Source organism: Scleropages formosus, chromosome 21, assembly GCF_900964775.1.
Source record: "Scleropages formosus chromosome 21, fSclFor1.1, whole genome shotgun sequence".
In the NCBI taxonomy this organism is placed as follows: Eukaryota; Metazoa; Chordata; class Actinopteri; order Osteoglossiformes; family Osteoglossidae; genus Scleropages; species Scleropages formosus.
In genome coordinates, this window is record NC_041826.1 from 23774115 (window position 1) to 23788742 (window position 14628).

The 14628-nt window shown below is 44.3% G+C and overlaps 1 protein-coding gene across 9 annotated transcripts; it reads left to right on the top strand.

The window, feature by feature from the left end:
- The first annotated feature begins 206 nt into the window (after positions 1–206).
- On the top strand, positions 207–13397 carry eif4enif1 (eukaryotic translation initiation factor 4E nuclear import factor 1). Of its 9 annotated transcripts, none has more exons than XM_029247432.1 (19): positions 207–301; positions 1407–1550; positions 1679–1752; positions 2031–2158; positions 3971–4248; positions 4449–4647; positions 5031–5194; positions 6212–6350; positions 6428–6622; positions 7030–7304; positions 7923–8000; positions 8224–8401; positions 8510–8595; positions 9113–9249; positions 9334–9418; positions 9517–9637; positions 10889–11242; positions 11332–11499; positions 12327–13397. In XM_029247432.1, the coding sequence occupies exons 2-19, from the start codon at positions 1455–1457 to the stop codon at positions 12518–12520; spliced, it is 2949 nt and encodes a 982-aa protein (XP_029103265.1). In that variant the 5' UTR covers positions 207–301; positions 1407–1454; the 3' UTR covers positions 12521–13397. The 9 variants fall into 9 exon arrangements, with proteins under 9 accessions (XP_029103265.1, XP_029103267.1, XP_029103266.1 ...); XM_029247434.1 differs by having other exon boundaries at positions 9337–9418; XM_029247433.1 differs by having other exon boundaries at positions 7926–8000.
- The last annotated feature ends 1231 nt before the right edge of the window (positions 13398–14628 follow it).

The following is a 14628-nucleotide window of genomic DNA, read 5'->3' on the forward strand; positions in this document are numbered from 1 at the left end:
ATTTAGGTGTCCTCCCTATTTGCCCGTGGGTCCTGCGAATACAACAACTCTGTGCAGGGCCACTTTCTTTATAATGCTGCATTACTGAAAATCTGGACGTTATTTAATTATTTTTAATTCAGAGTGGGATCGCGTGGTGGCCGTGTGCAATTTGCCAAGGAGGTTTTCCTTCAGGCGCGGTGGGTTGTATATAATGGCGCCGGGGCCCTAGGCCCAGCAGCAGTGACTTATCCGAGAAGAATCGCTGCTGAGCGGCTGCGACAGAGAAGACGACCCGAAGAACGGAGCGCGAAGCCCCGAGGTATACTCGCACCCGTAGTCGGTCTTCGTACCAACACAAGCAGTTCAACGCTGTACGCCGTGTCCTGGGCCAAACCGATAGCTGGCCGCAGTGACGGTCAGCCGTACCGCTCTGACAGGCCGGAGCGCCGGCGGCTTCTGGAGAGGTTCGTACGCAGCAGCCGCGGTTGGACGGAAAAGGTGGATTGCGCCATAACGCTCCTTTAAGGCGGAATTACAGTGGTAACCGGACTGCTTAGGCCGCGAAGCGAAGACTGGACAAGCTGCTGTCTCGGCTGTCGGCCGGCGACAGAGCTGAGCTAGCGGGCGGCTAGCGGCGGCGGAGCGCGAGCGACAGGGAGAGTCGCGCGCGCGCCGGCCGGTTGAGGAACCCTCGAGCCGCTGTTTCCGCCGGCATTGAGACGGGGCGTCCGAGCGGGTCGTGTCCGCTTCCGCCACTCGGTCACTGTGTTTTTGTCAGCGGTTCGCTAACTCGCTCGGGGTTGCCTGGTGGTTGCTAAACATTCCGGGCCGCGGAGACAAACTTTCCGAGTGGAATCTACTGCTCCGCTTCGTCGTGTGAAGTTAAGGTCCGGTTTGTTTCTCTGGCGAAGTGAACCAGTAAGAGACTGGCGTTCGGAGCCCCGCAGGAACGCGGCCGGCTAGCTGGGGGCTGTAGGCCCTCGTATCGTCTCAGGAGACAAACGCAGCTGTGGTTCTGCTACCCCCTTGTCCTAGTTAGACTAGTTAAGTATTTAAAGAACTAAGTGCCTTAAGCTGAAGCTCCGCTTGTTGTTGCAGGTAGCACCTGTTCACATACGTCCTATGTAACACTATGTTTGTGTTTGTAACACACTGCTGTCGCTTCAGTCCCCAGAGTCCTGTTCTCTTCCCCATCCCCCTCGCAAACCGGCTTTCGTGCTCAGTTTAACTTCCTAGATGTAGCCTGACTTGATACTTGCATCTGAACTGATTGTTTGGTTAGAACGAGCTCGTTTTGTTGGGCTGCAGTGAGCTGAAAGCGAGGTGCTCTGTGACTGTTCACCTCCTGCACATCATTGCTGTGACTTAGTCACTTCTCACTGCAGCAGCCAAAGACATCAAACCACCTGACTTCTCCTCTTTAGACAACTGTGAAACAAGCTATATACTTGCTGCGCTCTTCTGCGAGAGCCATGGAGAAGGATGAGTGTGTGGAAGAGCAGGAGAACAGCGTGGTGTTGGTGGCACTGCCCAAGGAGCACATGGCGTCTCCGTACAGGTACACCAAGGTGAGACATTCCTGCTGCCCAGCGCTGGACGAGTGTGAGGACAGTGAGCTAACTGCATTTGTTCCTTGCTGACCCCCTTGTATTCCTGTGTTTTGACCCCCCCCCCCCCCCCCCCCCCTTTTTAATAGGAAAAACTTCTGGAGATAAAAGAGCTTCCATGTTCTAATGAGAGACCTGAATGCCTTTCTGAGAAATATGACAGGTACGTTGTGAGCCTGCAAATAAAATGATCACAATAGACAGCTTCTGTGGTTGCTTATGAATTCACTTTTCTTGTACTTTCCCAGAATGTTAGTACTTCAGACAAGAAGTTCAGCTGCAGTAGTTTGTTTTTAAAGAAAAACTCTGTATGCTCCCTATAACACATGCTGGTAGGACTGCACTGCATAATGTACAGGCTAAAATAAAGATTGAGCTGTGTGCATTCGGGTGACACCAGTGGAGTGCGTGAGCTCCACTCACTGAAGGTGTTTCACACAGTGATGGTGTGTGGGACCCAGAGAAGTGGCATGCTTCACTGTACTCGAGCTCAGAACGCGCATCGCCTGTGGACGGCTATAAGAAAGACTACAGTGATGACAGGGTCCCCTTAAAGCGCAGATTTGCAGGTAAGACTAGTTACCCTTCCTGTGGGTGATGTTCGGTGAATTGGTATCTTCTAGATATACTAAGACATTTGGTAAACTTGTTAATGTTGCTGGCAGGTGTCAACTTCATAATCGGCATCAGTAGTACTTGGAAAGGTGTTCCAACATATTTCCATTGGTGTCTTCAGTTCATATTGTCAGTTCAGCATCTGGTGCACTGAACTAGTCCAAGACTGAGAAGCATCTTTTGATGCTGTTTCATAGCCAAAAGTACTCAATGAATGTGTGGCACTTTATTGTATGTTGGTGCTCTAAAGGATATTGGGAGAGCCCAGTCAGATTTTGTCTGTACCGTTCCAACATGCTATTTGCTGTGAACCCAAATGTTTGGGTTGCTTTAGCATGGTAACACTGTACATCAGTCAGCACAGGATGTGAGTGCAGTTCACTTCTTGCTGTTGTAAACATGTTCTTGTACCACTCTCTTGGCTGTTAAATCCTTGAGCTTTGTGCTTTAATAGTTCCCTGCTCACACTTGCTCTGACAAGTCTCCTTTAATTCCCAAAATGAGTTGCTATTTTCTGTGCTCTTGGCTTTCAAATATAAAAATGCTGGACAAAAGTATAGGCTACTAAAATAAGAAACTAGAAATCAGGTATTCCCTTTCAAGGTTTTATCAGCAACCCCTCTGTTGGTTCTGTATTCAAGTAGGTTTTCTATGTATGGGGTCACTCATTCTAAGAGCTGTAGCAGCAGTTAACATAAGTGTATTGCAAATATGCTTAAATTTCTAATACCAAGTGTCTAAAATTTCCATGAGAAGTGCATGTGTTCTGTTTTTAGCTTTCACAGTTCTTCCAATATTTTCCTACAGTTAATGGTGAGACAGCAAAAAGTGAGTGCCTTAATATATTTTTGAGATTAATGTTTGAGTTTTGCATCTATATAACTTTGACAGTCTCTCTGAAATATTCTTTGGAGTGACTTTCTATTGTTAAAGTTGTGTTTGGGTGAATTTGATTTCTTCAGTGTCCATGAGTTTGACTCCACTTGGAGTTATTGACTTCAGCCTGTTTGGCTACTGTGAATGGTTTAATGGTCTGTGTACTGATGTTCTGCAGTCTCTAATGACACAGGAATATTTTGTTCACCAGTATTGGTCCACTGATGGTCAGTTACTATGGCTAAGGAATCACTTTGCCTTTTAAAGGCACCAGTATGGCCTGCTGGAAAACAGGTACATTGTTTACAGCAAGGGATGCCCATACTTCCATGTTTAGGTGATCAGATTTCCAGATGAAATTCTGGGAAAACTAGTTGTTGCTTTCTGAGCATCATTTTAATCAATGTATCATAAACATGTTAGTCAGGCCCTATGTAGAATAAACTTTTTGGCTTGTGTACAATTAGTACATGTAAACTACTTGTGGTCTCAGTATCACTGTTAATATTGAATGACAGTATGCAGCGTTCCCTCTTCCCATGTAGTTTTCATCTTGTATGAACGCTGCTAAACCTGTAGGCATTTTCACCATTACTCTTGCAGTTACCTTCCTTCTAGCTGAAAGTTGAGCTGTGCATTAGCATAGAAGTAAACTGACAGCTAACTGGGGAGATCTAGCCCTGTCACTATGGTTTTGAGTTAGCATGGTAGTGGTTGTTCACAATTCCTTTTAGCTTTGGTTTCAGCAAGTCTCTTCAGTCTAAATTCTCTTGAAAGATTGGCTCAAATGAGTTTATTTTTGGTTTTGGATGCTAGTTTTGCCTAACTGTCAATGGCTGAAGCATATCCTACCCAGTTTTTTTTTTTTTTTTTTTGTGTCTTGCATACAGACCCCCGTGAGAGACTGAAAGAAGATGACCTGGATGTGGTGCTTAGCCCCCAACGCCGTAGCTTTGGTGGGGGATGCCAAGGCAATGCAGTACCTGCGCATCAGTCTCGCCAAGCTGTTAGCCCACTGGAAAACAAGGAAAATGAGAGCTTGAGGCTGGTTGGGGCACGGCGCATTGGCAGTGGACGCATCATGGCAGCACGTGCCTTTGAAAGGGATGCTCGTGCAGACAAGGATGTCCGGGAAAGGGAGCGTGACTTCAAGGACAAAAGATTTAGGGTTGGTGATGGCATTGCCACCTGCTGAGTAAAGACTCCTGTGTGGTGGTGGTCCTATTAAGTGTTTGGTGGTCAGATGGTGGTGCACATTGATAAAATGTGCAATAACTCAATTCCAGTCAAAGCTCTTAACTTGTGCTGAGTTTCATGTTTACTCCATGTATCCTTCAGTTATATTTTGACCCTTGTTTCTCTCTTCAGAGAGATTTTTCAGACAAGCGTGTCTTCAGTGAGAGAAGAAGAAATGAGTCATACACAGAGGAAGAGCCAGAGTGGTTTTCTGGTGGTCCCACTAGTCAGTCGGAGACCATTGAACTCATTGGCTTTGATGACAAGGTCCTTCAGGAGGATAAACCCAGACCTAAACGCTCACGGAAAAGATCAGAGTCTGTGAAAGAAGGTAGGTTACTCAGTCCGCATCTACCCTGAAGGGTAAAAAGTACCCATAGTGAAAGTCTGGTCCAACTTGGGTAAGACCTTAGGTGGAACAAGTGCTGGAGTGCATTGAACCCCTGGTGCCAACATTCCAGTATCCTGTATTAAATATTAACCTTTTTACTCAGCACGTCTGTCCAAAGCAGATGTTGCATAAACTTTACTCATTTATGAATTTATAAAAGTAGGGTATTCTTATTGAAGCAGCTATACTACAGGGATTGGGGGTTTATGGCTTAGTTAAGGATCTTGCACAGGTCTTTCTGTATAGTTTAACTCCAGGAAATGTACATATTTAAGAAAATGAGGGGAATCTGCTCTTGTGATACTTGTGTCCCTGGAGTGCAGCTGTAGAATGTAATGGGGACCTGGTGGAGGATGTTGAGCTGGACAAAGAGCCTGGGGTTGACCGAGTAGCCATGCAGAGTGAAGTGCAGGCAGAACCTGCAACAGGAGACTTTGACTTCAACGAGTTCTTCAACCTGGAGAAGACCATGCCTGGTCTGGCCTCGGTAAGAATTACCACTGCATGCTTCCACAGTGAACTGAGGCTCTGCTTGTGCATGGGTTGGGCTGGTGACCACTTTTGGTGTCTAATCCTCTAGTGAGTAACTTAAGTTACTGGTGTACATGGGGAGAGCACCCCTTCACATTCACATCCAGGTTCTTGTTTTTGGCTGGGCACTGTGGGGTGAACGTGTGTGTGTGTGTGTGTGTGTGTGTGTGTGTGTGTGTGTGTGTGTGGTTTTTTGGTAATATGGTGTTCAGGGGTTTTTTATTTTTGGTGTTTCCTGAACTGGTAAATGATCAGTGACCAGTGGTCATCTTCCTGTTTCTCCTTTGAAATTGGTTGATGGATTAAGATGCTTTGGTATATAAAAATGTCATACAAATTTATGCCCATCTCTGGTTCAGATTGTGCTTTATGGCAAATGTGTGTACACTTATTCATCAGCCTCACATTGTCTTTTATTGGTAAACATGCCATGATTTTGTGATTCTAATATATAAATCCATATTGTGCCAGGATTTTAACTTATTTTGGGACACAGGTTGTAAGAGGGGTATGGCAAGGCAAACATGCTAACAACTTCCCTGAGGAAATGGGGTTTCTATGGAATGTGTACCCTAACTACTTCTATGCAGCTGATCTACTGTAACTATACTAATCATTTTAGTCATAACCCCAATTTAACATCTGCTGCCCTTGTTGAGTAACAAATGGATTGTCTGATTAAAATGTATTCTGCCCTTTAAATACAGCTTAAAAGCCCCTGGAGAAGAAATGGATAATTAGTGAACAGAGTAGGGCTGTGTTAACTTGGTACTCTAGTGTTTGGGTGGGGTTTGGCTGTTTAATGTTCCTGGTATTGGGTGTACTGCCTCCAGTAGCTCCTCCCACTCTGCCTAATGCTGTTGCTGGTGTGGGAGGATTCCCCTCACGTAAGTTCCCCATCTTTCTTTGCAGCCTTTGTTCTATTTCTTTGGTTTTGTCCCATACACTGACACTCAAACCTTCTTTTTCACAGATGATTGAAGATGTCCTGAGTGAGGGTTCCGTATCAGCCAGCCGCTTCAGTCGCTGGTTTTCCAGCAATGCGAGTCCCTCTGGCAGCCGCTCGAGCAGCTTGCGCTCCACCCCTCATGAAGAGCTGGAGAGACTTGCAGGTAGAGACCTTTACATCTGTAACTAAAACCTTCTAATATTTGGGCTCCATTTCAGTGTTTCTGCATCTAATGAGCAGCTCTTGGGTTTGTTTTAGGCCTGGAACCACAGTCTACGTCTTCCAGTCACGGTCTGGCTTCTTACTTCACTCCTATTCAGTCTGTGGAGAAGAAGGAGAAAGTGGACATCTTAGAGCTGCTTCAAAAAGCCAAGATTGATCTGAAACCCTTACTATCCAGTTTATCTGTCAATAAAGAGAGGCTACGTGAGAGCAGTGAGTTCAGAATTGTTTTGCAATACATTTCCATTTTTTTTCTATGATTTGTGCAATGGAAATTGTAGTGCGTTTCAGACATTCAGGCCTTGTGTGGACAGCTGGTAGTCTAATGGTTAGAGCTGCTGCCTTTGGACCCCAAGGTTGCAGGTTTGAATCTTGTCTCTGGCTGTAGTACCCTTGAGCAAGGTACTTCCCCTGAATTGCTTAGATAATTTTTATCTAGTTGCCCAGATGGGTAAGTAATTGTTGGTAGATAAAGTTGCTTTTGGAGAAAAGGTGTTGGCTAAATGAAATAAAATGTGGTCAACCACTTTTTGCAGTGTAAATAGTGTCTGACCAGGATTTCATTAACACTTCTGCAGCAACATTCTGGTTTAGTCTGAAGTTTTCTTGTATGCCCCCAGCAAACTCAGGTGTGGTGTTGTCTCTGGAGGAAGTAGAAGTTGGACTGAAGGCCCTAAAGGTAGATGCTTCAGCAGGGGTGGAAAAGCAACAGCTGGAGCAAAAGCAGTGTCAGCATGGAACAGGCACACCTTTTATGGCTGAACATTTGGAAGAGGCACTGACTGGTCAGACCAGTGTTAACACCCACCCACGTGATGCTGACATGTCTGCCTTTAACAAGTTGGTCAGCAGCATGAAGGCAAGTGGCACACTGCCCACCCAACCCAAGGTCAATGTAAGTGTGCTGCAGTGGTTTTCAGGCATGCATTTTGCATGTACGTGTAAGCTGACGCATGCTTCTCCAAGCCAGGTAATACTGTTCTGAGGCCCACCTTTCTTCACTTAAAGCCTTTAGTGTCTTCTGTGGAGATGCTGTGTGTTGTGTTGCTGAACTACAGGGGGAAAACTACATGCATGTTTGGTCTGTTACAAATTGTTCAAAACAACTTGTGTGAAGCTTTTTAAACATCTGGATTAAGTGATGGGCATAAATTTGTTCCAAAATACTGATTGTCTGCTTTCACTAATGGTTTGCATCAGGTTGTATTATGGTACTTATCAGCATGTAGGTAACTGATCATAATCATCTGAGAAACTTCTCATTAAAGTTTAGGTTTTTCTGGGGAAAAAACCTAAATCCTGATGCAGATTTGTGAATGGAAGCTGTAAACCTTAAATGCATGATGTATCCAAGATTGCAAAAACATTTGCTTGCCTGCAATATTAAGGAGTCAAGTTTGCTATGGTCTCCCTGCTGCTAGTCTGGTATGGTTGTTGGCTGAAAGCTTCTCTAAAAATACATCTTTCTTGGTGTTACTTTTACCCCTTAACACATGCCTGCACCTGTTGGTAGCAGCAGCCACCTCCAGATCTGCCTCTGTCACTACCAGAAGCCCAGGTGTCCCCAGCACAGCGAAAGAACATCTTGCAGGTCTGGTAGAAGCCCTTGTTCAGATTGACCTTCTATGGTCTTGCAAATCTTGGTATTTAATTTTGAGCCTCAACAGGTTAGGTGGTTAATGGCTGCGACAATCTTGCATACCTATTTGGGATAAGTACAGAAGCCATAGCTCTTGAACACATTTTTATAAACACCTTGCATTAAAGTGAATTTTTCCTGTGGTTGCTGCATCTGAAAGGACAGTCTGTTTCAGGAACTCCTGGGTCCCCAGGGTCCACCACGTGGGACCTCTCCTACTCTACTGAGCAATCTGCTTGGTAGTGCTGACCCAGGCTCAAGTCTACTGAGGCAGGGGGCACCATCACCGTCTCTCTACCCTCGGAGGACCCCTTCTCCTGACTATTACCCTGGGCGTGTTCAACCTTCAACTGGTAAAAGATTTACTCTTTTCTTCCTGTGGAAAGGTCTATCAGAAGATGGGCATGCACCATTGATGTATGGTTTTTATTTTTTTTTCTCTCTCTACTGTTGGTTTCCAGGATTTGTTGTTGGGCCACAGCCTCTTCTGCCTGAGCCTTTTACAGAACTGCATAGACCCCTGAGTCCTGGGCCCACCACTCAGCAGGTTAGTGTATACATGTAAGGGGGGCTTTGGATTCATGTTGCAAGCATGGTGACCCCATTATGATTTGCCTATCAGAGTACATGTCAATACTTTTTTCCTCTCCCCTTTTTTTTTTTAAATGGAATTGCCAAAAATGCACCAAACTCTAATTTGCTAGTTTAATATTGAGAACTGATAAAAGATCAACTGGAAGAAATTCAGAATAATATAGGATGTGCCCCTTAGAGATTAGATGCTTTGTCATTGCATGGGATACAACAAAATTGTGTGGTAGCCCTCAGAACAGCAAAGAACTTGAAATTATTTCATGTAGCCTTGGCTTGTGGAGGAATGTATAACCTTACTGCACCAGCTGTTTAGATGCAGTCCTCCCCTGTTCTTCCTGGAGTCCCTCATCTGATCTGCCGTTTAACTTCAAGTGTTAAATGTAAATGGTTACTTTCAATGTTCAGCAACATACTAACATTTCACAACCTATTGTGACACCTGTTCTACCTCCTTCCTTTTCTGTCCTTAGATGAGGGGACACTCTATGGGTGTTGACCCAGCCACCCTAGAGGCCCTTACTGTCCAGCAGGACTTGGCTCTACATGCACACCAGCTTTACCAGCAAGGCTTCAGTAAGCTGTCCCAGGAAAAGCTGTTTCGTAACAGGTAGTATTGATTGGGGGGGGATGCTGTAGTTACCTTTGCATGTGTAGCTGAGTTGGTCTTCTGTAAACTGACACCCATTTGCAGCAGGCCGCCGAGAATGAACAGATCCCCCATTCCAGGTGGCCACCGAGCTGGAAGTAGTTCACCTGGCTGCACAGTCACCAGCATGGTGAGCCTTTAACTCCTGTTACTTCAGATGCTGCCTTTCAGTTGTATTTAATGTGAAATTGGAACAGGTTTGTAAAAGTGGATGTTTTTTGTGAGCAGCTGTCACCATCCTTTACACCCACATCTGTGATCCGGAAGATGTACGAATCTAAGGAGAAGAGCCGTGATGAGCCAAGTAGTCGGCCAGAAAGTAAGGAAAACGTACTGCGCTCTCAGGAAGGTATGCATTTAAAGCAAGCTTTTACTGGTTTAAAGGGAGAACTCAGTTTTTAATTATCAAATTAATATATGCAGAGAAACAAAATGATGGAAACATCCTGAACAATGGAATATCAGGCTGTTGTCCACACTTCAGAATCTTCAGTCCTCCTTGAACTGCTGCTGTCCTAGGAGTCCTGATTTGTCTGAAGCTGCATAATGGGGACCTGTACAATGATGCAGCTCTACAATGGCTTATGAAAAATTACACCCATTTTAAAATGAGCTTCTTCAAACAGCCTCTATTGGGGTTATTTTACTTGAGCATTTTATTCACTGCCTACTGCCACTCTTTCGCTCTGCAATATACAGACTGATTCTATAACAGCCTACCACTGCATACATTTCCTGTTACACTGACAGTCTCAACCAGTGACAACCCTTGATTAAATGTTGACGCTAAATCCAGTCCAGGGTAAGTACCTTGCTAAAAGATACAACAGGAGTGGGTGTTGGAGCACTGATTAGTAACGCTACATAGCACAGTGAGTAGCATTGCTGTCTCTCAGCCTCTGGGTGATGTGAGGGGATGTAGGTTTGATCCCTGCTCTGTGTAGCATTTACATGTTCTGCCCATGTCTGTGTGGGTTTCCTCCCATAGTCCAGACATTCTGTTCAGGTTCACCCATAGTGTGTGAATGATGGTGTGTTCCACTGACATTGATAAGTGGCCCATCATAGTGTATGTGGCAGTGCAAGTCACCTTGGGAAATGGGGGTGTGTGTTTGACACTACATAGTGTTCATTGGAAGTCTTTGGAGAAAAGTGTCAAAGTAAAACATGGTTCGGACAGTAAATAACACAATTTGGCTCATAGATATTTAAAGTGTTTCTGTTTAGGGTGTGTTATGTATCTGCTTCTTGACTAGATTCCAGGCCTCATGCTCTGTGTTGTACAGGCAGTTTCCCATATGGAATGAATGTTACACATTAACACAAAGGCTATAAATCTACAAATTATAAAATGTTGGTCTTATCCAAATAGTTTTTTGGGGAGGGAATCAAAGAATTTGTGAAACACTAGTACCCCTGTTACATGAGAAATTGTTGGATACTGGAGAGTGGAGCTTTTAAATGGAAGCAGCTCCTATTATAAAACTGCAGCATTTCTACAGTACTGCTGCTCAATGAGTATACAGTCCTCTTTCTGGATAATGAGAGCAGTTTTACAACATGCCTGCTAATTTATGTTCTGTGGGTTTTCCCTCTGTAGTGAGCAGTACCACCCCAGACTCATTCCTTGAAGGTGCAGAGGACAGGAGCTCCCCAGCTACAGGGGGGAAGCCCACCTTCCCTCGCTCTGCTTGCTCAACACCTCTCTCTGGCCAAGCAAGAAACTCTAAGGACCCAGAGCGCTCACACCAAAACACTTCTGGTCACCACACTCCCACCGTTGTGTCCCCTGGGCCTGCTTCACCTTTCCCTCGGCCTGTCTACCAGGTGCCGCTGCTATCCCATGTGCCTCTGGTGCGCCCCCCACCACCGCAGCTCCATCCCAGTGTAGTACAGAGAATGCTGGCCCAGGGCCTGCAGCCCCAGCAATTGCCCCCAGCACTCTTACAGGCAGGTCAGTGCTGTGTAAGGACAAGCGCATGCATATTGCTGAATCAGCATGTTGACATTTGTGTTTAAAAGCACCATGGTCTTGTCCAACAGGTGTCTTCCCTCAGGGTGTTGATTTATCCCAGGTGCAAGGTCTGCCCCCTGGACTCCTGGGTCAGCCATTCTACACTGTAGGAGCTGCAGGACACCCACTTCTCCCACGTGCTGGCAATCCAATGCAGCTGGCAGTACTGCAGCAGCAGTTGCAACAACAAAGAGCAGGTTGGCAGCAATTGATTGTGAAACATGCTTATGAAGGCAGTTAAGTGCCAGAATGTTTGAGAGTGGTAGAGGGTATGGTAATATTACTGTTGATAAGGCTGGAACCTGCTTCTGTGTTTCTGCTACATTAGAAATGGTTACTGTAGACCACATGTAACATGGACACTGGGATCAGTTGACTTGACTTGCATCTACCCCCCTGTAGTTCCACTAACACCAAAAACAAGTGATTATGGTAACATTGTGTGCAAATGGGTTTAAGGGGGAATACAATCAAACTTTAAACAAATTTCTTCATATATGGAACTTTATTTGCTTTGGAAACTCAATGTTTGACTAATACTAATGAGCTCAAAACCAACAACTATTAGAAATGCAAAATATCAATTGATGCACTTGTTTGAGCCGGTTTAACTTTGAGCTACTCTTCCATCTGACACTTCTGTCCACACACTATTTCTGACTATTGTTCAGAAACCAATTACATGTGTTGGGCAGCTGGTAGCCTAGTGGATAGAAAGGCAGCAGCTCTAACCAAAGGTCACAGGTTCAAATTTCACCTCCAGCTGTACTAATCCTAAATTGTTCCAGTAAAAATTACCCAGCTGTATAAATGGGTAAAGAATTGTAAATTCTTTTGGAGAAAAGCATCAACTTAATGAAAATGTAATGTAGGTAGTTTGCCAGCATCTCCTCTGGCAGTTTCAGTTAAGTTGCATCTTAGTTTCTGTGTGAGTTTTGTATAATTAGTATTATCCCAGAATGACTCTATTGTAGTGAAGTAACACTTGTTTTCTCCCTAACACCAAATTTTCTTCTCTCCTTAGTCCCTGGTGCTCCTCATCTTCCTAGTAGTGTTTCCCAGAGTCATGGCATGCAGCGGACAGCCCACTCCCAGCGGCGCGGAGGCAGCCCACCCCTTGGTCTGGCTAAGTGGTTCGGCACAGATGTGCTGCAACAGCCGCTGCCCTCCATGCCAGCCAAGGTGATCAGTGTGGATGAACTTGAGTTTCGTCAGTGAGAGGCCATGAATGGGACATGAGGCAATTGAAGACCCCATGCAAGAGGTTTTTTTTTTTTTTTTTTTTTTTTTTTTTTTTTTTTTTTTTTTTTTTGTAGTGTGCAACAATGTGAATTTTATTTTGTAAGACAGTTGTACAGATTGTAGCGCACTCATTGTTTCCATTCATCCTGAACCTGGAGAAGTTACCAGGTGCTTTTAAACAAAAAAGCCTGAATCTGGACAAGGGAATGACAAGTGCCCTTTCTTGGCTTTTGTAGTTGCAGTTTTGTATTTTTTTTTTTTTGTATTTTTGTTTTGCAGTATGTATGAAGAAAGCGGTGTATAGGCTCAAATTGTACAGCCCATTGGATTAGATCTTCCTGTACATAGAATTATTTTTTTTTTTCTTCGTGAGGGGAAAGTCATCCTGCTGTTTAAAACAGTGCTGCTGGGGAGGACAATGGCCAAGCAAGATGGTTTGATCCAGTTGTTTAGCACCTGCCACTACTCTTACCTGTTGGAGCTGAAGTCTTGTGCTGCAAGCCAGAACTGATCATCCTGCAGCTGCAGACAAGAACCATGTATTTTATTTCTCTTCTCCCCCCCCCCCCCCCCCCCCCTTCTGAATCCTTTTCAGATGGCCCTTTGCTTATTCCCATTCAATAATGTTTCACTTCTAAAGCCTTCTTGCTCCATCCTGGGAAAGGAGCAAGTGGTCCTTGTGGAGAGGATTGGAGGCACCTTCACCACAGAGGGATTCTTTTTGTTAGTCTGGACTCTGAGCAGCATTTAGTGGCTATGCATTTTTCTCACTTCACTTCCTCCGTTCCTTCCACATTATCTCTCCCCCCCCACACACAGTCACTTGAAGAGAAATGCTGCTCTGGATCACATCAGGACCTTTTTTTTTTTTTTTTTTTCTTTTTTGGGTTGGTTGTTGAAATGAATTTGTGCTTTGGAATTAAAGCACGAATTAGGATAAATATTCAATAAAAATTGCTCACAAATTCAGTGCAGTTTTTCCCCTTCCTCTAAAATTTCAAATAAGTTTTAAATTTGTTTATTGCATCAATCTCTACTGTATAGTTGTCCTACTTGCAGGTTGTTCTTGGCTCAGGTGCTGGTGGTGTAGCTGTGCTTGGAAGAGTTTGTGTACAATGGCTACATGTTAGTCATCTCATGAATTTTCACACATTTTACTTCTACATTGAGGTTTTTACTAATAGCCTCTTATCTTCACAAGGAGTGCTGGACAGGATTCCAGTTCAGTGGCTTGTTTCTCAGCAACTTTTAAGTTTAATCTTCTATTCAACTGGTGGCACACTAACATACTGGAATATGTACTGCTGTTGGCCACTAGTGGTCTAAGTCTTGACCTGAATCTGAGATGTTGTGACCAGACTTGGGAAGAGCTTAGTTTGTTCTCAAAAACCTGGAACTCTTGCTGAGCTCAAGTGGTTTAACAGGGAAAGGTGTTCAAAATCACTCCACAGTAGAGTGAGACCTTAGTCAACAGTTAGTGGATGAGTTTAGCTGCAATGACTGCAACCAGATAATGGAAGGAGCAGCTACTTTCTCCACCCATACAACTCTCAATATATCCTTTACCTAGACATCACATAAATTGGTGATATAAATTTCTCTGCTACCTATATTTGAATTGGCAAAAAGATTTTATCAAATTTTGTGTGATCAAGATGCAAAAACTTGGAAAGGAGGGAAACAGCATTGTCTGTATGGCTGGTGAGCACTAGATCTGAACGAAACGCACGTCCTGCACTCTGAGGCCGTCGCAGGACATTGTTTTTCCTTAGTTCAAAGCGTGGTCGATCCCATCCTGGTTGCTGGTGAACGCTGGGTGCTGATAGCCATGTGTCACTAAAGGATTCATGAGCACATTGTTTGTCATACAGATTTTGTGAATGGAAACTGCTCAACATCGACCTTGAAACAAAAGGTGTGGTTACAATAGTGGCTGGACAAATATATATATTATCAGAAGCTCATGTTTGTGTCATTGCTGCCTAATTTAACACATCAGTAGTTTGAGATTGTACATAACTTGCAAAAATGGAATCAAATATTTGGGGATTAAAGAAGTTTTTAGTTCTTTAACCTATCAAGAT